General features: G+C 36.6%; 1 protein-coding gene across 2 annotated transcripts in view; it reads left to right on the top strand.

Annotated features, from left to right (window-relative positions):
• The window catches only part of Faf1 (Fas associated factor 1), a 278,068-nt gene that overhangs the window by 110,595 nt on the left and 141,960 nt on the right, over positions 1 to 25,513 (top strand). For both annotated transcript variants that reach the window (XM_038332461.1, XM_038332462.1), the window contains exon 8: positions 16,814 to 16,900. In XM_038332461.1, the coding sequence (XP_038188389.1) occupies positions 16,814 to 16,900 (87 nt within the window). The remainder of the gene's footprint in view (positions 1 to 16,813; positions 16,901 to 25,513) is intronic.

Below are 25,513 nucleotides of genomic sequence, written 5' to 3'. Positions count from 1 at the left end.
TAATTCTTTGTCGATGTCTTTAGCATCCTAACTGTCACACTGTAGCATACGCGCTTGGTTCTGGGTATCATTTTTAGAGGGCTGTGAGTTTCTGTGCGATCAAGAGAGCACATCTTTATTTGTTTTTATGTCTTTCCTACAGGGCTTTGCAAACTGTCAATACAAGATTATTGTTTGCTACTGCTTGGAGATAAATTTGAACTATTACCAATATTTAAAAGCTAGAATTTTGCACTTTTAAAACAAAACCAACTAACAGAAACTAGATCTCTTGACTTATCAGACAAAACCAAAAATTTCTCGTGGTTCCAGAGCTTTTATAGCAGCAGCTGGCTGGCCTCAAGTTGTCTTGGGTAGGACATGTCCATTAATTGATAATAGCCCCTAACAAAGCAATATATTTCTTTAAAGTAATACTCGCCATTTTCCTGTCACGTTTCTCTGTATTTGTTACTTGCCTATGGTAGTTCTAGACAGTCACATTTGAGACTGCTGCACTGGTGACTGTAAAAGAATCTAGAACTTAGGAAATGCTTGATGAATGTTCTATAGATGAAGGAAAGAACCATATCATATAGAATTATAGAAAAAAACACAGGTGTTTCACCCTGAAATGCACAAGCTCAGAGGTCAAGCTTTCTGTACCTTGGCAATAGTAACATCTGTTCCCATCATCTTTTCTTTGATAGTCTACAGCATAAAGAATGAGTTGTAATGTTGAGGTGTCAAAGACCAGTGCTCAGAGTCACGTGGCTTTCATTGGATATGACTGCCAGGCTGCCACACTTTGCGAGGATGGACATAATTGAATTTACTCAGTACTGGCATAATGCGGTGAAACATGACAGAAATATAATTGATCAAATGGATTTTCCATTTATTTTGGAATGCATGACAATATCTATTCACTTGAGGAAAAACATACAAACAACACCCAACTGTGTTTGAAGACTAGATATCTTTGATCAAAATCTCTGAAATATCCCTTTGAGTTAGCTATTACTAGAATAAACTTTATTAATTTGTACATGACAGTAATTTGGAATTTATGATTATTTAGTCTCATTGAACTAAAACATGCCCCAAATCTATGAAGGGAGAGTTTGCCAAGGAAGAGAACAGGACGAATAACATTTCTTTTGTAGGGAGTGTGTTTAGGTTGGGTCTGGGGGACGAAAAGATGCTTACAGAAAAAAATTAATTTTCTGGTTTTAGTTTTCAGGGAGGTGTTATGATACCGTAAAATAGAAAATGCCTCAGTGGCCTGTAGATTGACTTTTGGATCCTAATTCTGCTACTTAACTTGACATTTGTGTGTGTCCTCAGTTTATTTTGTAAAGAAAGAATAAAGACTACCAGATAATATATAAATGCATGTAAATCACTTGGCGATCCTTTGCATTTCATGTTTTCTTTGTACTTTGTACATTTTATCAAGATTTTAACTCATCGTACATAGAAAACAAGTAGAAGGACCCTATTGGCCATCCTTTGTAGCACTTGCCTCTCTAATTACTTCGCTCTACCCACTCCCACTTGTCCTTCCGTAATACCATACACTTAGAGATGAGTATAAGCTCCATGGAGGCAGAGACTCTGGGTAGTCTCTTAGTCACTACTATAGATTAATCCCTTTTTTACATTAGATATGCAATTACACGTTTGTTGTCTGGCTGAAAAACTGAATGAATGCGCATGAATTATTAACACTCAAGTGAATGTGCTTGATAAAGCTGGAACTGAGTGTTCAGTTTGTAAGTCCAATGGGGAAATTCTCTTTGCACTTGTTAGTAGTATCTGTATGTATTATTCCTAATAAATACAAATTAATTTGCTGATACATAGTAACCCTTCTTATTTATGTGTTTTTTAAGATTAATGAAGTGATGATCTACTTTATGTAAGGAGGCAGATTTTTTTTCTGAAAGATTTGTTTGTTTTTTAATTATGTGTATGTGTATAGGAGTGTGCACATGAGAGCAGGTGCTTCTCAAGACCAGAGGTGTGGGCTCCTTTGGAACTGGAGTTGGGAGTGTGCACATGAGTGCAGGTGCTCCTCATGACCAGAGGTGTGGAGTCCTTTGGAACTGGAATTGTAGGCAGTTGATAGCTGTCTGATAGGGATTTTGCCTGCAAAAGCCGAAGTTTGATACTAATTCTTAAGTATTGTTTGTTATCTCGTCTATACTTTTCTCCATTTTCTTCTTTTAAAAATTTGCCATTTTTTTTTACTTTTTTTTCTCATTTTTTTATTCAAGATTTCCATCTCCTCCCCCTTCCCTCCCCTCCCTTCCACCCATACCCCCACTCCACCCCTCTCCAAAGACAAAGAGCCATCAGGGTTCTCTTCACTATGTTAAGTCCAAGGTCCTCCCAGCTCCCCCTAAGTCCAGGAAGGTGAGCAACCAAACTGACAAGGCTCACAGTGAGCCCGTCCATGCTGTAGAGTTCATGTTCATTGCCATTGTCCTTGGTTTCTCAGTCCTCCTCCACCGTCAGCCACATTCAGAGAGTCCGGTTTGGTCCCCTGTTCCATCAGTCCCATTCCGACTGGACTTGGTGGTCTCCCGTTAGATCTGTTCCACCGTCTCAATGGGTAAAAGCACTCCTCGCGGTCCTGGCTTCCTTGCTCATGATCTCCCTCCTTTTGCTCCTCATCAGGACCTTGAGAGCTCAGTCTGGTGCTCCTATGTGGGGCTCTGTCATTTTCTCCATCCAATGCCAGGTGAAGGTTCTATGGTGATATGCAAGATATTCATGAGTATGACAATAGGATCTGGACATTTCTGGCACCCTCTCCTCAGCTGCCCTAGGAACTAGCTGGGGTCGTCTTCCTGGACACCTGGGAACCCCTCTAGAGTCAAGTCTCTGCCAACCCTAGAATGGCTCCCTTAACTAAGATACAGAAGGTGTAAGGGATACTATAGTCACCACCAGCCTTAAATTCAAGCCCTGCCTTATTCAGGAAATACTTACTGAACACATCTTACCTAAGTGCCTTCAGTATAGCAAAGAAAATGCAAGGGTGTTTGAGGAACAAATCTCTTATAGTCCATTAAGGAACTTAATTCAAACTTTGCCATTTTTTTTAAAAAAAATCCTATGTCCTGTGTATGAATATTGTAAACAACTATTTACATATTTTTGTTCTAACTACATTAAGTTCCTTAATGGACTATAAGAGATTTGTTCCTCAAACACCCTTGCATTTTCTTTGCTATACTGAAGGCACTTAGGTAAGATGTGTTCAGTAAGTATTTCCTGAATAAGGCAGGGCTTGAATTTAAGGCTGGTGGTGACTATAGTATCCCTTACACCTTCTGTATCTTCTAAGCCTAGCAATGCACATCTTAAGGATTCTGCGCTCTTTCCTGTCCTATAATAATATTATGATTATAACTCTGTAAAATAAAAATCCTGCCAGGAATACACATTTTATTTATTGTAGTAGTATCTAAATTATTCTATAGTCATCTCAGGTAACCATTTTTTTTTTTTGAGTGAAGAAATGATGAATACTTAGTCTCTAGGGTAGATAATGTGGCAGTTACCTAAGTCACAATGGAAGAAACTTTTGCCTTCTTGACTATTTAATGATTATAGTATAGCTCATTGTTGCTCAAAGTTATTTTCATTTTCAAATTTCTCTTCGATTTTGGAGTGCTAAATACTTCCCATTGATAGTTCTTAGATACCTTAAATTAACATTATTAGAACAATAAAGGTATCACTATGAAAATAATTCAGCTATATGATTTATACTTTTTTAAAAAATAATTTATTGGGGGCTGGAGAGATGGCTCAGTGGTTAAGAGAACTGCTTGCTCTTCCAAAGGTCCTGAGTTCAATTCCCAGCAACCACATAGTGGCTCACAACCATCTGTAATGGGGTCTGATGCCCTCTTCTGGCCTGCAGGGATACACACAGACATAATATTGTATACATAATAAATAAATAAATATTTTAAAATTATTTATTATGTATACAGTATTCTGCCTGCATGTATGCCTGCAGACAAGAAGAGGGCATCAGATCTCATTGTAGATGGTTGTGAGCCACCATGTGGGTGCCGGGAATTGAACCTAGGTCCTTTGGAAGAGCAGCCAGTGCTCTTAGTCTCTGAGCCATCTCTCCAGCCCCTGATTTATACTTTTAAAGATACATCAAAGAATATAAAGAAATAAAAGTGAGATAAAGCGTGTCAGTCTCTTCCAGATATAATTTTATGTTTCCTTAGATGATAAACTTCCTTACGTGATTTTAATATGTAGTACAATAGGAAAGCTACTTGCCATCAATTGCAATTTAAGTTTAAATTAATTAAAAAGTTTGAAAAATTAAGAATTCTATCCCTCAATCACATTTCAAGTGCTCAGTAGCCACATGTGGCTTGTGGCCATTTCCTTGGTTAGCACAATTAAAAAGACTTATGTCATCACAGAAAGTTCTCTTAGTTTTAGTATACGGTCATATATATAACTCTACCCTTTGTGCTATCTTATTGTCATTAGAGGTTTTTGTTTATACTATAAATAGATTTTATCCTTAAAATACTAACTTTTCTTAAAATCTCATTTCCCGTATGTATTTATCAAGTATGTATTTAGATCATCATTTCTTCCCTTCTTTTTGTTCTACCACTTATCAAGATGGTCAGCCCCTGAGAATTTCACCATTATTTAAAACTCTGGATATGGTTGAAGTAATGCCGTACTTATAAGACAGCTTGACAATGTCTCCATGTGCCTCTTCTGTCATATACAGTGAAAAAATAATAAGTTGTGATTTTCTTCCTTTATCTTATTAAGTAAATTATATGGTCATTTTTTATGGAGCTTCCATAGTTAAAGATGTAAAACAGCAATTTCTTGGTTCTATAGCATGACATAGTTCAGAGCCGAGATTAGAGAAACCCCGTAGAGTTGTTAATACTTGAGGGCATCCCCAACTAGAAAAGTATGTGAATTTAGGCATGGGAGGAAGGAAGGATCTGCTTTAAATTTAGTGTAGGGTCACTGAATCTTAATGATAGATTAAACAAGGGAGGTAGAATAATGAATAGGGGTTTGCTGTGTGTAGCACTAATACCAGAAGTCCATGGTTTGTGGCGGTTTTTTATGTCCTTTCCCATATGGTTTTTGAATAGAGCAGGTTATGGCAGGGATGAGCTAAGGAATAGCTTTGTTAATGAATAAATAGGAGTATTTTTTTAAGCAGGAGACCAGACAGTTTGTTTAGAATGTGTACTTATTTAATGAATCATGTCGTTAATTTTTCCCATCTTAATAATACATCAAGTGATAATGCTAAAGTGTTCCTAGTATTTTCTTTCTAAATAAGTTATATCTACATTTTAGATCTAGCCTTAACAGTGAAACCCTCGGGTTAGGATTTTTAACTGCCTTAATTAAAAGCCAGTTTACTGGAGCTTCTGAGCATTGGCAGCCTCATTCCTTGAAGTTTGACGTGTATTAAGCTTTCATTTATAGTGTCCATTCACTTGGCGTTTGGAGCCAGCTTCCAACTCTGCTTCATTTAATCAAAGTTAACTCGGTGTGTAATTTTGTCCTTATCCTTTTGTAACTTTGCTCTTGGCCAATGCAGCTACTTTTCTGAAGACGATCTCTTTACTCTTTCACCTACATCTCTCTTAGAATAATGATGAAATTTGATCATGAAAATTGACAAGTTAGAATTTTAAAGTCAAAATGCACTATTAAATATTGTGGGGGCTTTTCTTTGGAAAAACTTATTTTTCGTTTCCAAAAGGAAAGATTAAATAGATTGTCTCTGGTGCCCAAGTTAAGCAGAGTCAAGGGAAAAGCAACTCTCCTGACTCCAGAGCTCCAAATGCAAACACTGGCCTAGTTGTTCCCAAACTTTCTTCTTGATGTGGATGACTTGAATGGTTTATTTTCACTCGATGAACCACACCCCCAGGCCACTTTAGTATTCATGGCAGACCTCAACACTAAGTCCCTTTGTTGTCTTTGTTATTTACATTTTTTTGTTAAAAAGAAAAGATAAAATTATTAGGGGCCTGATTATAGACTGAAGTTATATTGCTGATGGTTCCCACCACTTTTTTTTCACTTCCCAGAGAAAGCAAAGGCTAGGATGGGTAGTAGAATACAGAAAAGCAAACATAAACATCATGTCTGAGCTTCAGTGTGATGCTGCCAGAGTAAGAAAGGAGTTATAGGGATTTCTTTGGGAGGGGGGGTGTTGTTTTTCCCACATTACAAAAATTGTTACTTGCCAAAAACATAATCAACATTTAACTTTTTGAAATACTTATTCAACTGTCTTCTTTAGTTAAAATGTTTAAAGTCTGCTTTATCATTGTAACTTAGGTATTAACTAAATGTAGGATATTTAAGCATGTAGCTTAATCTGTTTGTATTTATACATAGCATAAGCATATGCTTTAACTCACCTGAAATAAAAAAGAAATTCAATTCTATTTAAAAAAATTAAGATGTGCTGTGTAGTTTAAAAGCATTGCCCACATCCTCTTCCTATACATACAATTTCATTTTAGAACTCACAGAGGTTGCAAATATAACATAGCCATTTTTATGAATTTCTCAGAATTTCTAAGATTTCACTTAGTCAAATACAAGGCATAGAAAATGAGTTGGCAAGAGTGTCCATGGGTGGAGGGGGGGAGGGAGGGGGGAGAGAAGGGTGGGAGGGAGAGGGAGAGAGAGAGAGAGGGAGAGAGAGAGAGAGCGAGCGCTCTAATAACAAGGTAAGGAAGTATTGATCTACTGTATATTGGCTGAGTACAAGTAGCAGTGCCATAGTGTGAATCTCATCATATTCTTTTACTCCAGTTGAGACCGTTGAGGGAGACTCAGAAGGCCTTCATTGGTTAGTGATGATAAGAGAAGTGTTTGCTGACAGTCATATGATAAAGCTTACTTAGTGTTATCTTAATATTCTTTTCTTCTGCTTTGGTTTAATTATTTTGACAATGATTATTATTATGATGATTGTCAGTCTTGCTGTTTCTTTCTCAGGTGTCTGTGACCTCTTGGAACCAGCTGTTGGTTATGTAATAATAACTAGTTGCTATTTGCTCTGGCAGTTTTTCTTTCTAAACAGTACAAGAGTTGAGAATCAGCCACTTTATTGCTTGTTCAGTATGACAGATGTGTAAAGATTTTCTTGCTTTTGTGATAGAGACTGCCTGTAGTTGGTCACTCTCACTTGTTACTTCTTAATGACCACTGTTTAGCATATGTGTGAATGGTCCTATAGAAAAGGCATAAATGTGTCTATGTGGTAGTACATCACAGTAATCCCAGTACTCTCAAAGTTAGGCTAAGCATGGACGATTAGGCCAGACTGGATTAGGTAGTGAGATCCACTCTTGAAGAAGAAGATAATAAAGAATTTCTTATTTACAGTTATAAAAGTGTCAGGTAGAAAGAATTTTAAAATAACTTACCACAACCTTTTATTTTACAGACAAAATTCAGGTTAAGAAATCTATTGTAATTGTGAAAGAATCTCAACCCTTGAGTTTTATAGGGCTACATTACACTCTGTACTCACATCTACTAAGTGGAGGAAGCTTGAATCAATTATTTTATGTGAGCTCAGTTTCTGCATTTGTAAAATAAAGATAGTAATAATAAAAAAAGAGGATATGAAGTGCTCTGGCCTCTGTACCTGTTTTACAACATTGTAGAGAAAGTTTATTGAAATTGGATAATTTTGAGTGGTATTGTATAATATGTACTCAAGAATATGGAGAATGTATGACATTGTATCACCAAATCTTGTGTGTAAATTATTTTGATAGAAAATTACAAAATAAAAGAATCATTGGAAAAATCAAAAGAACAACAAAGGACAGGTGCAAAAAATAATGCAAGTAAAGGTTATTATGGGCATGATACATTATTACAAACTAGGAACTTCATGCTGTTAGTGCTTGGTCAGTTTCCTGCCCCACTCCTATACTAAGAAACATCCAGTTATTAACAGGACTACTGAAATAAAAACCCGGGTTGTTCTGGTACAAGTTTCTTTACTTTGAATAAAAACATTTTAAAAACTCCTCATTAAAGATGAAAAAGGTAAAATTATACAAAATATGAAGTGAGTCATAATCTCATGACATAGAAAGGATTAAATTATTTGTTGTATATCTTTATGGTTTTCTACGAATATTATAGTATGGATATGTGTATACATATATGTATGTATTTAGTAAGCAACAAGAACATTTTTTAATTTTTCCTTTTTTTCTTCTTTTGTGGTACTGGGAATTAAATGTGGCATTGTGTATAATAGTCAAACACTCTACAACTGGTCTGTATCCTTAGCCCCTGGCTTTTAAAAATATTAGCATTTATTAATTGCACATAATAATGAGGTTGATCATGACATTTTCATACATATGTATAATGTATTTCCACCATATTCATTCCTTGCTAGCCTTCCTTGTCCTTTGTCTCCCTCCCTTTCCCACTAAGCTCTTTTATCTTTCCAGCTAGTCCCTCATCTTTTTTCGTATCTTGTTTTTAATTGATTTTTTAAACCAGTGAGTTTCATTAGGGTCTTTTGCAGGGACAAGTAAGTATTTTATACCATTGGCTACACCAGAGAAGAAAATTTCCCAGGAAGGGGCGAAGCCTTTGTATCTCCTCCCCCTTCCATGACAGTGTGTGTTGTTAGTCCCAGTATTGAGCTATTCTGCAGGTGATTATATCTGCAGTGAGTGCCAGAGTGCTGCATCTCTGTTATGTCCAGAAGTCAGCCTTCTACACCTTTCCTTTACTTCTATGGCTCTTACACCCCATCCCCTACATTCCTTAATGTTTTCTGAGCTTTGGAGGAGGTGATAGATGTCTGTTTATGGATGTAGCCCCCATTTTTTTTTAACATCTTAAAAAGTTAGCAATATTATCTTCTATGTCAAGAAGTAGCTTTTTCCCCATGAAAAGGGTCAGATAATATTTTAAAATTTTCAAAATATTATAGCATATTGGATCTACTCTGCTAACCTGGCAGTACAGAAACAGTCAGAAACCATATGAAAACAAATAGGAATGATGATGCCCTAGTGGGATTTGCTGGTTTACTGGCCTTTGGGATACACTTTGCAGGCCCTGCTTCAGTGTAATAAAAAGTGGGGTCTTTGAAGTTGATGGAGCCCTTTTCTCTTACTTCACGTGGGCTTTAACTCAGTATTTAAGGTGTTGGAATCTCACAGCCACAGGAAATAGTCGCTGAGTGAGTGGCTCCAGTTTCTTTTCCTGTAAATTCAAAGAGGAAAATATATGGACAATAGATGTCCAAGTCTTAGAAATTTTATTCTCGAAAACATAAGTGAGAAAGAAGACAGCTGGTATGATGAGGCAGAAATGGTCCCTAAAGCTGCTGGGTGGCTCTGTAAGTCTGAGACTGGCTAGGGGAGAGAGCACATCCTCCATGTGTCCATGTGCTCTTGTTTGGGGCAAGTCCTCCTTGCTCTAAAACTGCCTGACTAGTTGCTCTCTCTTCTCTCAGCACGGTCACTTTAGTGTTGCATTTCTCATTCATTTAGCTATCTTCTGGATTAGGTTGTACCAATTTTGTGTTTGGTGGTCAAGGCTAAAGTGAATAGGCTTGCAGCTACACATTTGGTAGCGTGTATACTATCCTTGAAATTAACCAGTGCATTGCTTCTGTCACATCTTGTTTTACCCATTGCAATTGAAATTTAAAATCTAAACATTTCTGACTTACAAGTACTTTCTGGTTCATGCACAATCTTTTGTCTTATCTCTTTTGTTGCCCGCTGTTCTCTTGGGGATCTTACCCAGAGCTTTGCCTGTGCTGGACGCATGCTCTACCAGTAGTAGACTAGAGCAAAACTGAACCAGTGGACTTTATAGAATGAATGTGTTCTGACATGAGACTCCTGAAAATGTTCTTGTATTGTGGCAGCTACTTCTAGATTTTGCTTAATTGATATTTTCCTTGTGATGGTACAAACTTACTAATTTACTTCATTTTATGTGGAGGGAAATTTTAAGAGAATTTATTGAGTACCTGCTGTTTTATTCACTCTAAGCAATACACCACCCATTTTCCACAATGTCAGAATTTATTGAAGGATAGTAAATTTATAAGGTTCAGAGAGTTCAGTGATAGCAGTTTGCTGTTTAATCCCACCCACCTTACAGCATTTCTAGAAATTTATTCATTCTTAAAAAGGATAGGGCCCCTTAAGCATAGACTTTGAAAGGTTTAGAAATCAGTTAACTAAAGCGGTATGGCTGCCTGCAGGACCCTGTATATAATATTTTCAATTCTTAAGCTTCAGGACATGTTCTTTTTTTTTGTTGTTATTTGTTTGTTTGTTTTTGTTTTTGTTTTTCGAGACAGGGTTTCCCTGTAGTTTCTAGAGCCTGTCCTGGAACTAGCTCTTGTAGACCAGGCTGGCCTCGAACTCAGAGATCCACCTGCCTCTGCCTCCTGAGTGCTGGGATTAAAGGCGTGCGCCACCACCGCCCGGCCAGGACATGTTCTTACTCATCATGCAAGGCCCCAGGGTGTCCAGCTCACTGGGATGCGCAGGGCCCAGGAGTATGCATCTCTGATTCCTTCAAGTTGATATCACTACTGCTTTGAGAACTAGTGCCATAGAAAAGTCATTGACCTCATTTGTTTATAATATCATTTTTTTCAACTTCACAATTTCTCTAGAATCTCTTTTAATTCACTAAATTCTTAATATTTAGCCTTTTGACATTTGTGCTGTATAGACTGTTTTATCATCTATTATGGATTTTTATAAGTCTTTCAGAATTATGTTTTGAGAGCTAGGGATGTAATTCAGTCGGTAAAGTGATTGCATAACATGCATGAAGCCATGGATTATTTCCATGGTACAACATAAGCCTCTTGTGGTGGTATATACCTGGTAATGGAGGCAGAAGGATCAGAGGATTTGAAGTCAGCCTGTTCTATATAGTTCTAGGCTAGCTTGGTATACCAAGACTTAAGAAAAAAAAGTCTTTTATCTTTAAACGTAGACTTAACTTTTAAGTAAAGATATAAATTTAGGTTTGTTTAAATCCACAACTTAAGTTAGTTTGGTTTACATGTAATGTAGTTTTTGTAGTTTGTACAGTATTTTTATTCTCACCAATGTTTCAGTATAATTATCGTGTTTTTAGTAGAGATGCTTAATCTTATATTCGTTAGTTTTTTTTAATGATGGCCAAAATCCATTTCAAATATATGTGTTTAAGCTAAATTCTGTAATTCATTCTCTTTATTACCATCTCAGTAATCTTGTAAAATGCATGCTGCCCTGTTCCTTTATAGGGTAGAGGCAAAATACGTTTTGTAAGTATGGAAAAAGCAGGACTAAGGTACAGTTGTTAAAATGAAGAATTCATTTAGAATCAAAAGATGTTTTAAAAGTGCAGAATACAGTTTGTTCAAGCCTCATTGAAAAGCACTTGAATTTTATAGGCCTCTTCATTGTTTTCTGGAAAGGTGGTATTTGAGAAAAAGAAATTCTTGAGTTACTGTTTTTATGAGGAGAAAATTGCTTGGTCTTTTAATGGTTAATGAGAAGAAGTAATAGTTAAACACTTGGAGCATTGATTTCTGATTTGAATTCTCTAACACAGGCCAGCCCTGGGGGAAGGGGAAAAGCTTGCTAATTAACATTTGATTACTGATGCCACCTTCTCATTCCCCTTGCACCATCCGGTTTCAAACGTTTTTTTTTTTTTTTTTTTTTTTTTTTTTTTGTTCAGGAAGGATTTTTAGACTTGCATCTTAGTAAAACAAATCCATGTGCAACTGCAGTGCGTGTGCAGTATGTTGAAAAGAAGACAAAAGACAGGCATTGGATATGTAGTGTGTGCTCAAAGCCCATTAGATATGTAGTGTGTGCTCTGCTCAAAGCCATTCGCTCTCAGTCAGCAGTGATTGGTTTCCTAACTGCACAATCTTTCAGAAAACCAGAGATTGCCAGGAAACTGGGACTTAGCCTGGTTGTTGCCTTGTTTTGATTTAAACAGACCACAGCAAACACTTCCTTGTTCCATACAGTTGCAGCTCATCGTTCCATATATTTCAAATTTGGATAAGCTCTGGTTCTGCTGGTCTTATAACAGTGGCAGAAAAATCACACTGGACGCCCGCCATTTCATGATTCTTTTCGTAAAGATGATAGTGTTTGCTCGCTAGTATCTTAATTCAGAAAATCCAGAACCCATTTAAAACTGTTCTGAACATTATCAGTTAAGTATATTTTCCCTACATTAAGTGTTAAATAAAAATTAAAGGGTCCAATTTCAGAGCTTTTTAGTGAAGTGAATTAACAAATCTTTATAACTGCTCACACATAGTAGTTTCAGTCCAGGATGTTATCTCATGATGAGAAGGAATAGTCACTTCAAAACTGGTATGGCTTTATTTTAAAATGATATCTTGTGAGAGAAAAATATTGAGTAGGTTTTTATTAAAGTATAAGAAAATAAGGACTTGATTTTCTTTATCCAAGAAAAATGATTTGAAATGCTTCTATATTTTTATTTCTCATCTGGGATTATTTATATTTTTCTCTTTGATGTCTGTTATATTTATTGACTCTACTAATTCTTCCATTTTAGAAAATTAAGACTAGATCCTGAATGGTTGTAAATGCCCTCATTACATCCTTGTCCTACATATATTTAGTTCTTCATTTTCTGCACCCAGGATTAACTCTGGTATCCTTATGAATTCCTAGAATTTTATAGCATTGAAAAGCAGAAATGATCAAGTTTTATTCTCATCTAAGGATGAATGAACTAAATCTCAAAAAGGCCCCAGCATCTGCCCACAGTAGTTGCTGTGGGGTTAGAATTCGAACTCGCGTCCTGCTTTTGTTTATGCTACAACTGACAGTGTTCTTTACTAAACTTTATAGGCCTTTTAGTTTCAGTTGGAATAATTAAAAACAACTCATTTGAGGTTAATTTCACTTGAGTCTAAATTTTGAAGTTTACCATTCAGTAGGGTAACTTTCATAAGAATTTTTCTCTTCTAATGAAATTTCACTCAAAGAAAAGCTCTTTGAAATTTTAAGTTAAGTTAAAAGAAAATTTGGGCCGAATGGTGGTGGCACACGCCTTTAATCCCAGCACTCGGGAGGCAGAGGCAGAACTCTGTGAGTTCGAGGCCAGCCTGGTCTACAAGAGCTAGTTCTAGGACAGGCTCCAAAGCCACAGAGAAACCCTGTCTCGAAAAAACCAAAAACCAAAAAAAAAAAAAAAAAAAGAAAGAAAAGGAAATTTGGGGGAAAGATGAGTTCTTTTGAATACTTTTATTGAGCATGTCATCATAAAGTTGTCTTTCCAGTGCTATGTTTAATATTATAATCTTCATAAATATTGAGGCATTATGATTTTGAAGTAGAGAAAATTAGCATTTTAAAAATTTATTGTATTTAAATACATGTCACCAATGAAAGTAAGAAATCAAAACCATATTCTGCACTTTCTCAAGTTTTTCTGGTGTGTGTGTGTGTGTGTGTGTGTGTGTCTGTGTGTGTGTGTGTGTGTGTTCCTATACTCATATGAAGTAGTGGAAAAAAATTCTCTTTAAAATAATCTAGAAAGCGAAATTCCAGAAAAATCTATGGTTAGTCTAGAACTTGAAATTCAAATATAGCATACTTGGTTTTAATGTTCGACTGGCAACCATAGTACTTATTATATTCATTCAGAACTAAATGAGACATTTGCATGGCTTAGCAGCCCAAAATCTCATGATATATAGCTTAACACAAAGCAAGAATTGAAAGGATTTTGAAGGTTCAGCACGATTTTGAGCCACTGCTAATCAAAGAAAAATCAGACAAAAAAGTCCTTATCCAGTAAAGTGTCATATGTTCTTACTTAACTGGAACTTAACAGTCTATAAAGATGAAACTGAAGCAGAAATGGCACAGTATCACCAGCTGAGGATGTCAGCTACAATGTACCAACTTCCCGTCTTCGTTCTCCTTTCTCAGACACTCACAGATCCTCAGTTACTTTCTTTCCTCTCTTTTCTCACTTCAGGCCATTTCTATCTTTTTCCTTCCGTTTTCTTTTTATTGTTCTCTCTATCGTTCCTATCCCTTATTCTTGCCCACCCCCTTGCTTCTCCCTACTTCTTTTTTCTTTAGTTTCCCTCCTCTAGGAGAACTGTGTGTCTTTGATCTGCTTCATAGGAACTTCAAGTTCATCTGCATCATTATATACACAGTTGTTTTTTGTCATTCAAATTCCTCAAAGACTACTTAAAAATAATTTCTGGTACATTTGCTTTGGGTACTTTTTCCTTTCCTGCACAATTGTGATTTAAACTTTTAATTGAATACACATCAGTAAAAACAATGGAATTTTCATATCTTTTTTTTTTTTTTTTTTTTTTTTTTTACTAAACTCATGATTTTGGTGTCTGTTACCACTTTGTTTTGTAATGGTAAAGTCTGCATATGCTTACAACATGAACTTAATTCTGAAAAGCCAATTTGTTTTCACTTAAATTGCTTAAATTGTTTAATGATTGTAGTTTAGCATAAGATTTTTTTTTTTTGTCACAATCTGAGAGTTCTTTTTGAATATAGCCTTTGCTTTGGTACATTCAAACATTAGCCTAAGATCCTTTACACGGTACTCTTGTAGCTAAGTTCTCTCTGCATTAACTAGCTTATTCTATGACAAGTAGCTTAACAGATGTCTTTCTTGGAAGGACAATGAAGCCAAATACTTGTGCAATGGCTAACATGAATTTAACTTTGATCACTTTTGTTCAGCACATCAGTCTGGCGTTGCGCTTTATACCAACATAGCACCATAGACAGAACTTGCTTTTCAGGCTTAGTACAGCAAAGGAATGCCACTCAGTTCAGTGAACTAACTATATATGAGCAAGGAAACATGAAATACTTTTCATTTCATAATAGTATATATATCATTGTTTCTGTGCCCATTATGTTTTTGTAAGTTTCCAATGATGGGGTAACCTCTCCACCTTTCCAACATATACACATTTTTTTCTGCTTTTGCCCGAAAATAGCTGATGAACTCTGGTTTATTTGGGCATTCCAAACATAAGTTTAAAGAAAGAAATTTTGTCTTGAAGTCTAAAGATTCCTCCTGCTTTTTCCTCTGTCTTTTTTTATGAATGTAATGCTTTAAGCACCTTTGTCCCCAACAGCAGTAATACGTAAGTGTGACTAAATAGACTCAGCCTACGAAAGTGCTTAAGTCAGCTCCAGTTGCCTTTGGCCAAGTTGTCAGATTGGCAAGAACTAATCAGAATTTCCAAACTTGATGTGGCAGCTGTAAGAAAAATGCTGCATGTTAGCTGTGGAGAAAAACCGCCTGTTTCAGTTGAGTGTGTATGGGGGTCAAACTGTGTCCCAAGTGCCTCAGATCTCAGTTACTGATTCTTTTCTCCCACAGGTTATGTTAAAGATAAAAATAGATTGAATTCCATGGTTTTCCCCCCTTAGTTTGTGCATATCCCTGTTTCACTGGAAGGATAACATATCTGTTAGTGTGTAATAAAGATTGACGACGACGACGACGATGATGATAACAAAATGCTGTATCTAAACAGCATGGCACTCTACAGTTCTGCCCTTTAGAAGCTTGCTTGAGTGCTGCTTGTTGAGCAGCCATATTACGTGCAACATCTCAACATCAGCCTGGATGAAGAGTATACTATCAGATGGACTGTCTCTTCATTATTATAATTAGCTAATTATCTTAATTGTAAATGAAGAATGAAATAGAATTCCTATATGCTTTTTAGAAAAATGCTTAGAAATTAAAGAAAGATATGATCCTTTGGGGGATTAAGCTTTGCAGAGTCCTTCTAAATTGTCCAAGCTGGTCCCTTGCTGGAGTTCCTCCTGCCTTGCAATGGAGTATAGGAGTTGCAGGTATGGGCCAGCATCCAAAGCAAGGTATGACCCTTCCTAAGTCACTGGACAGTAGATAGGTAGTTGAACTCCACACTGCCTTGTTTTGATGACTTGACTCTTCTCCCTTTAAAGTGAAAGGTACAATATTGCTGGTATGCAAAAATTTTAGTGTTGTGTTTTATTTATTTGTTTGTTTATTGTTTTGACTTTGTAGCAATTATTTTGTCTTTAGGAGAGGCTAAAATATATTAATAGAAACATCAGTTTAGTTTTTAATTTGGGGTGATGTCAAAGGAATCATCTAATCTGCTTTATATTGTTCTGTGCCTCTCAAATTTAAACAAAGTAACTTATGTTCATTACTCCATTTCAACCAAAATTCACTTTCTTCTCATTAATGAAAATTTTTGTTTGAATCATAAAGTTTTCAGATTAAATTACTTACAAGCATTTATAGATGTAGTCAGGTTTCAGTGCACGATTACCTAAAGTCAGCAGTGATGAGAACTCAGCTTGAGAGTGTGCACTGTCCTTGCAGAGACCCTAGCTAACTTCTTGTTACTCCAGCTCAGGGACTCCCATGCCTGTTTTCTGAGTGCACCCTTCTTCACATGCACATATTCATCTACACACCGTGCATACACCCCCTCAATGAATCAATATCAAAATAAAGTTATTTCTTGAAATACTACTTCACCTAGCCTTCATTGAAATTCTGCTCTGACTTTTATTGTATTTTTAGCCTTTTGTAAAATTTTTCTGACCTGTAGTCTAAATTATTGTTTTGAAGCTAAAACAAAATATGAAACATGTTTTATGTTAAATGAATTAGAGCTACCATGATTAAAACAATGTCAAAATCCTGTTGTAATTCTATTGCTTTCTTTTTCTAGGTAAAGAGAAATGTGTATGACCTCACGAGTATACCTGTTCGACATCAGTTATGGGAGGGCTGGCCAGCTTCTGCCACTGATGACTCAGTAAGTTCCAGCGCAGTTTATAGCCTCACTTTTCAGTATAGTTGGCTCTTGAATTTTCCACTTAAAGAACTGTTTATTTACATCACATCATGTCAAAAATTTTGAAATATTATAATAATTTTAACAGATTTATAGAACAAATGTCTTAAGCCAAGCTCAGTCATATTTTGGTAATGATTCAGTGTCAATAATATAGTATTGCTTGATTTGACATAAATTTTTCTTTGATGAGAATATATGTGGTTATTATAAATAAGATGTTCAAGGTGAAGAAAAATTTCCTATATTATAGATATTTCAAAATCAACAAATGCATATACACTTATACATATTTATAAATATTCATATATGCACATGTGTTATGTGAAGGGTCTGAAGCTTTAAAATTATTAAATTTAAAAGAATTTCTTCTTTTTATACTTAACATAAATAGCACATATATTTATTACCATAAAAAATTTAAAAATTAGCATGTTATCTGACAGTGATATCATTTTTTAAATACTTTCTATTATAAATTTGGAAATCTTTTCCATCTCCGCCAATTTTCAATAATTAACTCTTCTTCTAAAGAAGAAATCTTTTCATCACAAGAAGTCTACTGACTTGAAGTTTTGTTTGATCTCTCCCCGTATTTACTAACTTACCTGTTCTAAACAGATAATGTTTTGGGGTTGGTTTTGTTTGTCCAAAACTTTTTATTTATCTTTAGAGAATTTCATGCAATATGTTGAAGTCTGATTCCTGTTGGCTAACTCTTCCTGAACATAAGGACCACAATGGAGTTGGTTGATAGATCCATTTTCACTCTGTTGGAGAAAATTTTTCCCCTCCTACCAGCTGTCGATTTCAAATAACTTAGCTATGGGTATGAATTTGTGCCCACTTTTCCTTCTCTATACTAGGATTTTGTTTGACTTAGATTTGCGCACTAGGTAGTATTCAAAGTCCATGAGTTTGTATGCACATCAGCCCTCTTGTATGACCGTTTCCCTTGAGGTTGTCCACCACTTCTGGCTCATGTAATAATTCTCTTCTCTCTTTTGCATAGATTCCTGAGTCTTGAAGGTAGGGGTGTGGTGCAGACGTTCTCATTAGGGCTGAGTGGTCCAAAGTATCCCAAGCTCTGCTCATTGTCCAGCTGTGTCTCAATGCTAATTACCATCTTCTCCAAGTAGTAGCTTTTCTGATGAGGTCTGCATGATGTGTGACCTCTTTTGTATAGCAGAATGTCATTAGAATCAGTCACTTTTTATTTTCATTTTATTTATATGTGTCTGTTGGTGGTGGAGGACAGAAAGGGGGGTGTCATATCCTCTGTGGGTGCTGGGAATTGAATTCCAGTACTCTGGAAGAATCCTCTGTGGGTGCTGGGAATTCAACTCCAGTCCTCTGGAAAAACAGGAAGTGCTCATGACCATTAAGCAATCTCTCCAGCCCATAAGCATTTTAAAATGCAAATAGGAGAATGTTTCAGGAATTCTAAGTTAAAATCTAATTTTTAAAGATAAACAATGCTAAAGAGAATCAAGGCCTTTGCAAACACTGTGTAATACTAAACTCATGGTTGTAGCTAAGAATTGAATTAGCTTTTCATATTTTTCTAATAAATACTACACCTTTCTGGCCAATTTCTATTCTTCTGTCAATGCTACCTAACATTTTAGAAGACAAAATAATTCTAAGACAGTTTATTGATGAAGATGCTATTTAAGTCTAGTTATAAACTGTGTGCCTTTGGGAAAATGCTTGGGTTTCAAAAATTTAAAAAAGATTTAGAAAGCAGTAGGAATCTTTACTATCACTAGTATAATACTAGAATTATTGATTATTGGCTACTACCAAAAAAAAAAAAAGACCGTAGTTGTTGGCTTTTAGGTAAATTTTGTTTGCTTGCTTTGGAGTTTCTCATTTGATTGTTTTTTTTTTGTTTGTTTGTTTGTTTTTTCCTGTTAGGATCTAAGAACACACACACACACACACACACAAAAAAAAATAGAAATGCTCTTAGTGTTGTTTAAAACTCATTATAAGACATAAATACCATTAGTAAAAGTACATAATTTAAGATCCATGCACATCTCTAGAATTCTCTAAAGCTTGGCCACTTTACACCATTTTTATGAACATTAATGATAACATATTTAAACTGAGTGTCTTACAGTAGACAGGAAAGACATCAGCGATAGCTCAATATGATAGACAAGGATTGACTGATATGAGCATATGAAAGACTATCTGCAGTTTGCTACAAAATTACCTGTGGGGCCAGGAATGAGTGAGAGTAGGAGCTATCCTGATTATCTATCTATTGGGCAGTGTTGAATCTGAGTGATATACATCGTTGATATATTTGAAATTTACTGTAATTTAATGTCAGTAGTAACTGACTAAAGTGACAATAAGGACAGAAGATGATGGGGAAATTCTCAAAATGCAAGGCTGCACCCGCTTAAGAAAAATGGTTTTGACACAACATTTGCAGAAACCAGGAAATAGGCTGATAACGTACAAACTCAAAAATAACAGGAAAAGTAAGCAAAATAGGACCTATTCCTCTGTACTGAAGTACCTTATACATTATGTGTCCTAATTTATTGACTTAGTTTGATACAGTATCTTATGAGATCCGTGGTTTAATATTTGTGTAAGATTTTACTTTTAGCAAAGAGTTGCAATGTTATTCCATTGCTAGAGGAAGCTCTAAGAAGCAGACTAAGCTGACTGTGTCCAAAACTGTAACACTACCTGGTGCCGTATGAGTCACAGCAAGCAAGAGAGGGAATCCCCAGTAAGCTTCATCCTGTCGCCTCATTATTCATATTTGCACCTTTTCCCAAGACCTTTCAAGTGGTGCCTGCCCACACTTCCCCAGAGCAAATGTTGCCACATTGGCAGGATGTGCCTTGAAGTGCATGATTTGACACAACGAAGATGTGTAGGCCATGCGGCGGCTTTTACCTAGTGCCACAGCAGATCTGCTAGCTCCAGTGCTTGAGTTGAGGCCAAAAAAGTCGTAACTATGGTTTTTGGAGAGAGTCTAGCCAAATGTTAGAAAATTTGTTTCATTGGGACCTTGAAAACATGTAACGCTAGTGCCTTGCGAGTAATTTATTTTGTTGCAGGTGTTGTTTTTATTCGTACTGAAAACACTTAAGTGGAGGCATCTGCTACAAAACAAGCTAGTCCTCACAGCTTAGGGCATGAATTGGGGACAGCTGAGAAATGTCAGCTGTGTAAACAGTCTGAAATGTGTTACCAACAGAAATAGAATTAATTTCTTTCCAGGACAGTAGCCATAACTTAATAGTTAGGAGAGCTTAGCGTTCAGTGGCGAGTACCTGAATACTTGCTTCTCACTGCCAGGCTAGAAGATGGACTACAGAGGTCACTAAAAGTGAACTTCCTTTATACTTTGGCTGCTCAGTTGCAGGATTTTTTTTAAATGTGGCATTGATTATATAAGAGCACGCATGGCTTCCTCCATGAATTTATGGGAATACCACAGATCAAAAAACTAATCAGTTTGGGGTGATGGAAAATGTTATAAACTTAAATTGTAAATTAAGCTAAACATTTAAAATGAATAGGTAGCATAACAGTTTACATGCAGATAGCTTTTCTTGTTCTCTTTAGGAACATAAGGGTTATTTTTTTGACTTAGAAAACAGGAAAAAGGAATAGACTTTGTGCAATTAGATTCCTGTACTGTAAAGGACCTCAGAACCTGATAGACTTCAGTCTTCTGCTGTTTTCCAGCTATATGTGACATCAGCGATTCCTCACAACGTCGTTACCATCTCTTCAGACATAAAACATTTCTTTGCTTATAGCTATGTTCTAATGGGGCATGAGATCTTGTATGTTGTCCACAACTCTTTTAGTTTCCTTTGTACTCTGTCACCAGGGAAATAGAAATAGGTGTCCAGAGCTTCAGCAGTCAGGGGATGTTTCCATGCAGTGAGACAAGGAGATGCAAGTAGGTGAAATCTCATCTAACACATGAGCGATGGCACTGTTGGCTTCCATAGAGTAGAAATAAGTTTAACACTATGAACGATACATAGATACTTAATTATAATGCAATATGTTCATTTAAAGTAATGCTTATAAAGCAGGAGAATCATGTAGTTTTTTTCCCAGTTTGATAGTAAAATTTATTTTCCTTTTTATTATAAATCTTTTCTCTTCATTTTTTTCTAATTCCTTTTTGTAAACAATCTTTTCTCATTTTATATACCAATCCCAGTTCCCACTCTCCCCTTTCTCCCCCAAAAGGGTAAGGCTTCTCTTGGGGAGTCAGCAAAGTCTGGCATATCACTTTGAGGCAGGACCAAGGCCTTCTCTCCTTTATCTAGACTGAGCAAGCTATCCCTCCAAAGAGAATGGATTTCAAAAAGCCAGATCAAGCACCAGGGATAAGTCCTGGTCTCACTGCCATTGGTTCCACAGACTACCCAAACCACAGAAGTGTCACCATATTCTGAGGGCCTAACTGGGTCCTGTGAGTCCAGAGTCAGTAAGCTCCCACTAGCTCAGGTCAGCTGTTTCTTTGACTATCCCCATCATGATCTTGACCTCTTTGCTGATAATATTGCTCATCCCTCTCTTTGACTGTATTTTGGGAGCTCAGCCCAGTGCCCAGCTGTGGATCTCTGCATCTGCTTCCAACCTTGCTGGATGAAGGTTCTGTGATGACAATTTTAAGGTAGTCATCAATAGGATTATGGAGAAGGTCAGTTGAGGCACCTTCTCCACCATTGCACATTGTCTTAGCTGGGGTCATCCTTGTGGATTACTGGGAATTTCCCTAGTGTCAGGTTTCTTGCTAGCCACATAATGGCTCCCTCAATCAAGATATCTCTTTCCTTGCTCTCCGTCTCCCACTTTTCCCCATCCCAACCATCCCGTTCCCTCATATTCTCCCCTTTGCTCCCCGCCTCCACTTATAGTTTTCTCAGGAGATCTCGTCTACTTCCCTTTCCTGGGGGATCCATGTATGTTTCTTTTAGGGTTCTTCTTCTTACCTAGCTTCTCTGGGGTCAGGAACTATAGGCTGGTAATGCTTTATTTTATATCTGATATCCACTTATGAGTGAGTACATACTGTGTTTGTTCTGGGTTTGGATTGTTTCCTTCTAGTTCCATCCATTTGCCTGCAGATTTCAAGATGTCATTGTATTTTACCGCTGAAGAGTACTCCATTGTGTAAATGTACCACATTTTCTTTATCCATTCTTTGGTTGAGGGGCATTTAGGTTGTTTCCAGGTTCTATTACAAATAATGCTGCTATGAACACAGTTGAGCAAATGATCTTGTGGTATTGTGTATCCTTTAGGTATATGGCCAAGTGTGGTATTGCTTGGTCTTGAGGTAGAATGATTCCCAATTTTCTGAGAAACCACCACACTGATTTCCAAAGTAGCTGTACAAGTGTGTACTCCCATCAGCAGTGGAGGAGTGTTTTCGTACTCTGCATCCTTTCTAATATAAGCTGTCCATCAGTGTTTTTGATTCTAACTGGTGTGAGACACACAGTTTTAATATTTTATTTTAATACTTTTCTTTTTTGCGATTATTAGTGAGCCTCCATAGTTCTATCATTGTCTAAATTATAGTTTAGAATCAGAGGTTATAGGGCTTGTGTGTTGAGGGGGGAGTCAGGAAACAACTCTTTAAGCATTTTCACATCAGTAATTCAAGATAACCCAAGCAAATCCAGTACACTGGCATCTCTATAAAAATAAAGCAAAATTACTCCCACACACAAACAGACAGCTCGCACATTTTTTAACATAATGGTGAAAACAAAAATCTTTGCATGAGGGAATGCCCCTTGGTTTGATCTTTCTTATAGGAACTATTTTCTCCTGCGATTTCTTCCTTGTAGGTGTCAAGTTACAGCCATATTTTTGAGCAGGTGCCTTTGCCCATTTCTCACAAAAGCTCTGTTCCAGTGCAGACTCCCCCAGCCTCCGTGTATTTACCACTTTCGCTAAGTAACTTTATAAGCTTCTATGCAGTCACCCTAATCCATTTCTGTAAGTTTAATATTTCTGAAGTATATCATGGAATGAGATTCAGCGTATCTTAACTTATCTTCAATAGCAATCTAATATCTTCTTTTATGTACAGTTTTTATGCTGGCATTCAATTGTTCTGAAAACTTTCCATCTAGGTTTGTTTTTCCATGCAGGCCAAGATTAAATGGTGTGAGAGAGAGGTGGGAGAAAGTATACATTAATGAATCAAAACACAAGTGAGCAAACCAATCTGAGTTCATTGAATTTCAACATTGCTATTATTTGGATAAGTTGTATAAGGTAATTTATCACCTACAAAGTGGTGGCAATATACACAACTTTGAAAGTCTATTGTGAAGATGCAGTGGTGTAGTATATTCGGTCACATAATGTGGAGGTTCCAGTTTTCCTTGCTTTGTATTCTAAAATAGGATCTTCTTCAGCTTAGTCTTACTTGGACGTCCTGATTCAGCCTCCAAAGTGCTGAAAATGTCGGTGTCTTCCACAGTGCTCTAGTATAATGCAGTCGTTTTTATAGGACCGATTAGTTACATATATGGACACACATGATACAATGCGGTGGTTGGCAGTTAGGACTGTCAGCTTAAATTGTACTACCATCTGTTTTGTAGGACACGCCCATGCCATTTATTTATACATTGTATATAGTTACTTTCCTGCTATGTTAGCAAGGATATAGTTGCAACAACAACAACAACAACAAAAAAAAACTTCAGGCTCAAAGAACCTAAAATATCTACTATAAGACCCTTTACAGTTTTTCAATCCCTGGTGTAATGTCTGGCATTTAGTAGGTATTCAACAAACATTACGTCCCTTTCCCTTGAGTAAACATCATCTTTATATCACTTGTACACTCAGATTCAAAAGCATTCTTTGAGTAGCTTCAGGGTCATCTTATGCTGTTTAAATTACTTTGTTAACCTGTCTGTGGGCAGCTGGATTCAGGCAATCTTTGGACATTTTCACTGACTTTTCTTTATTTGGCAAGGTCATGGATAATGTTGGCTTCTGAATGGTAGTGAGACTCAGTAGCTTTGGGAGTTCATTGCCCCTGTCAACATACAGGTTTTTTTTCCAAATAACACGGACAAAAGCTAAACAGAAGAAGGAAGATAAAAAATGAAAGCAGAAAAAGAAAGGAAGAAAGAAAAAATTTGGCTTTAAAAGGCAGGAAAAGTTGTGAAATTGACTCCATCCTGTACAGAGTAGAGCAAGAAGTTAGTAACATAGAGAGCATACTCAATGAAAACATTTCCTAAGTAAATAGAGCACAAAGAAGCAAGCTCCCAAAAGGAACTTCATAGGCACTTACATCAAATTCTGGGAGTCTTCATTTCAGTTTATTAAAATCTCAGGCCTGCTAGTGTTTCTTCTTCCTATGAAGTTGTAACTGCTCTGAGAATTTTCTTCTTGTGTAAACAAATAGAAGGGTAAAATATGAAACAACTGTTTTTCAGGGGTGTTTTTTTTTGTTTGTTTGTTTCATGTGTAGCTCAGTCTGGCTTTAAGCTGTGCTGCTCTCCTACCTCAGCTTCCTAAGTCCTGAGGTTACCTACTGGTGTTCGCCACCACACAAGCTTCAGGTGTGAGAAATCTCAGCACAGGTGGTTGAAGCCTTTGAAGAAGGAACAAATTAGTTCTGGGATAGTCTTGCATTATTCTTCTAGGAGACTTCTGAGTTCCAACAGCTAAATTTTTAAGAATTCTAGCCAAAAAAGTTTGTGTAGAGTTTCCCAAGTCTTCGGCCTCAAGGTGCATTCATTGAGTGATGTTCCAAAGGCTCAGGAAAGAAGAGCTTCCAGGAAAAAGAACTGCAGACAGTTGTGAGTGCCTACCAACCATAGCATTTGCCTCAGTGAATACAGCTGGCTTTCAGCAGATTCTATCCAAGAGTTACACTTTAGTGGAATTAATAGACTAGCTCAATATCGAAGACCTCTTGAATTCCATTTGTTAAAGCTTAAAAATAAAGCTCAAAAGGTCAGTGGTGAAGCCTAGTGTAATATCCAGTCCAAAGTTATTAGACATATGACAAGGAAGACGGTCCGACCCATCGTCAGGACAGACTTCAGTCAGAAGTCATGTGCATAGAAGACTTTGATAATGGAATCAGCAAGTGTGAACTTTAAACAGCTATTGTACATGCTACGAATTTGCCCAAGGTTTTAAATGAAAATGCGAAGTTAACAAGGAGAAAACAAATATAAAAATAAAATATACTTGTAGAGATAACAGTACAGAATTGGAAATGAAAAATGCAATTACATAGGTTGAGTGGCAAGATAGGAATAGAGAGTGGTCGTGGTATAGCCACTGTGGAAAACAGTCAAACTATGGTCATACTCTCTACATAAAGATGATTTTGCAGACATTAAAATTTAAATGTCTAGCTGCACACCTTTAATTCTAGCGCTCAGGAGGCAGAGGCAGGTGGATCTCTGAATTCAAGCCATCCTGGTCTCCTCCCTCAAAAATAAACAAACTGCAAATTTTAAAGGTTTATGAAGCTTGCTGTAAAGTTCTATAAAACACCAAAGCCAGGCAGCTTATAGCAGAGTGCTTTTC

Source organism: Arvicola amphibius, chromosome 6, assembly GCF_903992535.2.
Source record: "Arvicola amphibius chromosome 6, mArvAmp1.2, whole genome shotgun sequence".
Classification (NCBI taxonomy): Eukaryota; Metazoa; Chordata; class Mammalia; order Rodentia; family Cricetidae; genus Arvicola; species Arvicola amphibius.
The sequence above is the reverse complement of the archived record's forward strand: the minus strand, read 5'-3'. Positions and strand labels throughout refer to the sequence as shown.